This window comes from Quercus robur, chromosome 10, assembly GCF_932294415.1.
Source record: "Quercus robur chromosome 10, dhQueRobu3.1, whole genome shotgun sequence".
In the NCBI taxonomy this organism is placed as follows: domain Eukaryota; kingdom Viridiplantae; phylum Streptophyta; class Magnoliopsida; order Fagales; family Fagaceae; genus Quercus; species Quercus robur.
Genome location: NC_065543.1, coordinates 31707075 through 31713351, shown reverse-complemented (window position 1 = coordinate 31713351; position 6277 = coordinate 31707075). Strand labels below are relative to the sequence as shown.

General features: G+C 46.2%; 1 protein-coding gene across 1 annotated transcript; it reads right to left on the bottom strand.

Moving 5' to 3' along the window:
- Positions 1–442: 442 nt before the first annotated feature.
- On the bottom strand, positions 443–4394 carry LOC126704064 (uncharacterized). The gene is made up of 3 exons (XM_050403102.1): positions 4082–4394; positions 3794–3991; positions 443–3711 (listed from the first exon to the last, which is right to left on the bottom strand). Exons 1-3 carry the CDS (start codon positions 4392–4394, stop codon positions 443–445), a joined length of 3780 nt encoding a protein of 1259 aa, XP_050259059.1.
- Positions 4395–6277: the final 1883 nt, after the last annotated feature.

Genomic DNA, 6277 nt, shown 5'->3' with positions numbered 1-6277 from the left:
TCCAAGCAATAATTTTCATTGATCTAGGGCTGGTCGAACTTGTAGGCCAGGTAGGCAGTAGCCAGTAGCTTAAGCCTCCACTTAGAGGAGGGCCCTCTATTCACTTTCACTCGTACAAAACTAAAAGTGCTACAACTCCCTCACCTGAAAACAAAAATAATTAAGGCCCAGCCCAAATCATTTAAGGCCGTCTCTCCTAAAATACAAAAGGTGAAATGACATGGAAGTCTGATCAAATCACCGTATCTTTAAGGAAACCAACCTTTATTTCTTTTAACATTTCATATTGAAGCTCATATAATATTCTTTCCATCGACATCTCATTTACCCATTTATGATATTGTTTGGCCCTTAATTTGACCCTAATTAGATGTCGGAGCTTTTTTTTTTTTTTTTTTTTTTTAGAAACCACCCCAAGATGAGGGGGGAAGAGACAATAACATTAAGGGATATCAAAATAGTACACAGATTCACACACAAGTGGGATTTCCTCCATCCAAACTTGGAATGGGGAGAAATTACATGCTGATTTGGCTAAACAGTGGGCCAGTTTGTTCCCTATCCTACGTGTATGACTAAATGAAAGGGACTGGAAAGCCAAAGAAAGAATATTGATGTCTTCCAAAATGTGGCCGTAGCTTGAAGAGTCCCTGCCACCTGAGGAAAGAGCATTGATTATTATTTCCGAATCACCTTCAAGTTGCACCCGAGTCAGATTTAGATCTTGAGGCAAGACCAGTGCACTACGAGCTGCTAACACTTCCACCATCTCTACAGATGTAGGCAGTGGAATAGTTTGTGTACAAGCAGCCATGACAAGACCTCTGTTGTCGCGAATGACACCAGCCAAACCAACTAAGTTCCTATCACTAAAAGTAGCCCCATCAAAGTTGATTTTCACCCAACCCGACTCCGGAGGAGACCATCTGGAAACTAAAACCGGTTTTGATGGAGGATGGGAGGAAGGCTGGGCAGATTGGAACTCCAATAAGCAATCTGTAGCCAAGCCGATAATCTTTGCCAATGGAGCCACGCACTCCCCAGCTCGCAACTTGTTTCTACGCATCCAGAGCTGGGACGTGACCATGGCAAACAGATCAAAGTAATCGCAATGGGTCTGGCAGCATTGGAATATTTCCAGCAACGATGAGCACCCTTTGGTTAAATTCATGAGCCAGGTGAACTTGGAAGACCAAACAGGGGCCAGAGCAGGACAAGACCAAATAGCGTGAAAAATGGTCTCACTCATGAGCTTGCAGCCTGAGCAGAGATCATTAGTGATAATTTTTCTTCTCAATAGATTAGTCTTGGATGGTAGCGCATCTGAACTAGCCCTCCAAAGCAGCGTTTTGACCCTATTGGGGACGTGTAGGCTCCACACACCCTTCCAAATGCTTCTGGTACTTGACAAATCCGAGGAAGAGGGCTCTCCATTAAGAGCTTCCTCCATGAGCCACCTGTAGCCAGACCTGACAGAGTAAGAACCATCCGAGTTATGCGGCCAAAACAACCGATCCTCACAAGGTCTAAGGCTGAGTGGAATAGATAGGATTAGAGCAGCTTCATGGGGCAAGAAAATGTTATTAATTGTTTCCTCCATCCAGCAGCGGTGCTCACTATCAATTAGTACCGAGACCGTTGCATCCCTGCCTAGGAAGTCCCTAGGAGACACCACCTTTTTGCTATAGGGGTCAGGCAGCCAGTTTTCATGGTAAATCCGAATCAAGGACCCCGTACCCACTCTCCACTGAACCCCTTTCATGATCACATCTCTACCCTTCAAAATACTCTTCCATGCGAAGGAGCCATTGCCTTCTTTTGCATCAAGAATGGACCCGTTAGGGAAGAATTTCGCCTTAAAAAATCTATGGAAGAGAGATGTTTTATTATCAAGCAGCCACCAAACTTGCTTTGCTAGCATGGCAATGTTGAACCGTTGAAGCTCTTTAAAACCCATACCCCCTCGGCTTTTTGGATGGCACAAAGAGCTCCATTTGGTCCAATGAATCTTCCTTTGATTACCTCTTTGGCCCCACCAAAATTTCCTAATCAGGATCTCAATATCATTGCAAAGAGTGGCCGGGAGCTTGAAGCAACTCATGGCAAAAGTGGGGATTGCCTGGATCACAGCTTTGAGGAGAATTTCACGGCCCGCTTGGGATAGAAGTTGTTCTTTCCAGCCTTGGAGCTTAGCCTCGACCCTTTCTTTAATGTATCGTAAACTCGCTTTCTTGTTCCTACCAACTAGGGAAGGAAGCCCAAGGTATTTTTCGAATTGCTTAATTTCCTGAACACCCAAAGCATCTTTGATTTGATCTGCGATGAGAAGGGGTGTGGATTTGCTGAAAAAAAGGCCTGTTTTACTATGATTCAGCTGCTGCCCCGAAGCCTTTTCATAGCACTCCAATAGCCCCTGAAGTCTATGGCATTCCACAAGGGAGGCTCTGCAAAAGATCACACTATCATCGGCAAAAAATAAATGGGTCAAACGGGGGCCCTTCTTGCAAATAGACACACCCCGGATCTGGTTGGACTCTGCTGCCTGCTGCAGAAGGCTGTGAAGACCCTCAGAGCATATGAGGAATAAATAGGGTGACAGTGGGTCACCCTGTCTAATGCCCCGAGACGGCTGGATGATTGGGGAGGGTTCACCATTGATAAGGATGGAATAACTGACAGTTGTGATGCACTCCATTATAAGGTTAACCCATTTTACATCAAACCCCATTTTCTTCATAATCGCCTCTAAGTAAGCCCATTCAACCCGGTCATAGGCCTTACTCATGTCAAGTTTTAGGGCCATGAAGCCGGACTTACCATATTGATGGTGTTTCATGAAATGAAGGGTTTCAAAGGCCATTAGGATGTTATCAGTGATGACCCTACCCGTCTGAAAGGCGCTCTGGTTTTCAGAAATTATCGAGGGGAGTACATCACGAAATCTATTGGCAAGGACCTTAGAAACTATTTTGTATACCACATTACAAAGGCTAATCGGCCTAAAGTCCGTGATAAACTCAGGGGATTTAACCTTAGGAATTAGGGTGATATTGGTACTGTTAATCTCTAAAGGAATTTTATAGTTATTAAGGCAATCTAACACAGCAGAGCAGATATCCTCATCAATTAAAGACCAGAAGGTTTGATAGAACAGGGGAGGCATACCGTCAGGACCCGGGGCAGAGATAGGTTTCATTTGCTTGATAGCCACCTCCACCTTATCTCTGAGGAAAGGTCTAAGAAGCATGGCATTCATCTCCTCAGAAACCGAAGGCTTAATAGCATCCAAGACCCCTGAAAAATCCAAAGACTGTGATGATGTGAATAGGGATTGGTAGTAGTCACAAGCAATATTTTTAATCATATTGTCCTCAGTGCACCACAAATTGGAAGAGTCTCTCAAACCTGAAATTCTATTTCTACGGAATCTGTGTGAGGCCTTACTGTGAAAATAACTTGTATTTCGGTCCCCGCATTTGAGGAAGAGAGCTCTGGATCTTTGCTGCCACATCTGACTTTCCTTGTCCAGGAGATCATTAAGCTCAGTTCTAAGCATTTTGACTTGTTCATAGCCAATTTTCCCACAAGCCGCATCACATTCCGCTTTGGAGAGGAGCTTGCTTTTCTTTTCCACTTGGTGTTTAACGCTGCCAAAAGACTGCTGACTCCAAGCTGTGAGCTTCTCCCCGCAGATTTGAATTTTCCCACGACCTAACCACCGTGTCACCACAGCCACCCTCCTTTAGCCACATTTGTTCAAACTTGAAGGGGCGGTTTGGTCTAGGGAGAATACCATCCGGTTTGACAAGAATGGCTTTGTGATCGGAGGAGTGAGTGCGGAGGTGCTGGACCTTGGATCCCGAGAAGCGAGAGAACCACCCGTTGGATGCAACCGCCCTGTCCAGCCTTTCCAAAACTAAGCCACCAGCTCTTTTACCACGCCAAGTGAATTTATCCCCGACATAGCCAAGGTCCATGAGACCACATTCATCTAAAACATCTCAAAAATCTTTCATCTTACATTCCTGTCTGGGAGCTAGACCGAGCTTTTCATGGGACCAGAGAAGCTCGTTAAAGTCACCGGCGCACATCCAAGGCAGGGAGGATCGGCGGTGAAGGCCTCTCAGTAAAGACCAAGTTTCCTGCTTCCTAGCAGACTCCGCAAAGCCATAAATCCCCGTGAACCTCCATTGTTCACCCAGATTAACCCCAACAATAGCGTCGATGTGGTTCGGAGATGACACGATCACATCAATAGAAACAGAGCTCTTCCAAAGCAAGACCAGACAACCTGTTTTCCCTGCGCTTGGACCAACCCAGCAGTGATCAAACTTCAGATCGATACACAAACGACGCAGCCTAGCATCTTCTGCCCACGTTTCGGCAAGGAACATGGCAGCGGGATCTTGTGCCCGAGTCACTACCTCGAGCTCTCGAAGTGTGCGCAGGTTCCCAAGCCCACGCACGTTCTAGCAAAGCCAACTCATCGTCCTTGGCGGGGCTGAAGAGCAGCCTCCGCCGATGGTGGAACATTTTCTTTTAGAGCAAAGCCGGTAATGGTTCTGCGTTTAGAGGGGGTAGGAGATTCAAGTGAGATGAGTGGGGAACGCTTACCTAAGACAACATCAGAGACAGAAATATCGTTGGAGTGCCTGGGCCTTTGGATCCTAAGCCATTTCCCTTCGGGCTGAACTATGTGGTCATTGTGATCCACAACGATATTCGTTCGGTCATTTAGGGGGATGGGCTTAGCCCGTTGCACAGGAGGGGTTCGTGCATTTGGGCTAGGCGATAAGGATGTCTAGGCCGAATGGATTTGGGCCGTGGCGGGAAGAGCTTCGTTTGAAGCACTCTCCCCATTCGTGTCATTTTCAAATCCGTGAATGTCTCTATCCAAATCACTAAGTGTCTTCTCAAAGTCAGCTAATTTCGGGGGAACCGGCGCTAAAATCTCCTCAGATTCTTGTAAAACCACTTGGTGAGTGGGGGTTGATATTCTGTCAGAATCTACTCCTTGATTCACGGGATTTTCATTTAAAGCTCTCGAGGAAGGAGAACAGAGTTCCTCTGTGACCGAGTGCACCATCACTGGAATGATGGGGGGTGGGTTAGTGACCGAAGAGGCGGGGTTGGTCACCTTCTTTTTCGCAAAAAAACCCGGGACAGAGACCACTTTCTTCCTTACTGAGTTGAATGGGGACGCTCGGAGCCAAGAGCCGAATTGTTGATCGTTGGAGTTAAGGTTTCCCTCGCTCTCGAGCCAGGTTGCACAGTCTCTGTCGCCATGCGTGAGGCAGCCACACCAGTAGCAGAGGTTGGGGAGCCTCTCATATTTGAAGGAAACCCAGTGGTTCTTACCATCTTCCAGAGTAATGAGTCTACCTCTGCAAAGGGGTTGGGAAATATCCAACAACACACGGACTCGTATGAAGCTGCCGCCGTCATATTCCATCAAATCATTGGCGGGGAGGATCGCCCCTAGAGGCTGGCAGATTTGTTCTGCAATCGCCTTGTGCCTAAAGCGAAGTGGGATGTCATAGATTTGGATCCAAAAAGGAACCATTTTCAGTTCAGAAGCTTTGAGCGTAGTGTCCTTATCGTAGCGGGTAAGCACCATAATGTGCTTGTCGAAGCTCCACGGCTCTGCGGAAAGTATTCGTTCAACATCGGGCTTACTGTCAAATGAGAACAGGATGAGATGGTTGCTGATATTTTTGATCTTGAAGCCTGACTTTGTTCTCCATAGCGGGGTGAAGGTATTGGCGATGGCTTCTATATTTAACGGTCGTTTGGTTAGGAATCTTGCAACGATACCATGCTCCGTGATGGCTTGGTCACTCCTTAGATGTAGACCCTGACCCTCTAACTCCGAGAGAGATAGCGAACTCCAGTGTTTCGTCAGGTCATCCATGCCCAGAACAGAGTCCTAAGAGCTAACAAAGTGTTTCCCAAGTCCCTAAAAGAACAAAACCACTAGCCTAGCAGTAACTGTGTTACCACCAGGGACACACTCACCTTCCGGGGAAGGGACGACAGTGCTATGATCTGGGGGAAACTTTCCTAGAGAGAAAAGTCACACAGATGTCGGAGCTAGTAAAACGAAAGGAACTTTATGTTCTTTAAGACACAATACCTTATTAACTCTGATTAGACAATCTAATTTTTTGACAAACCTTGGTAAAAATCGACACTTTTAAGTATATTTGTAAAATTTTGTGATTTTATGACCAATTGATGTAAATAAGCTCAAGCTTCCACTTGGTCACCAACTGTGGTA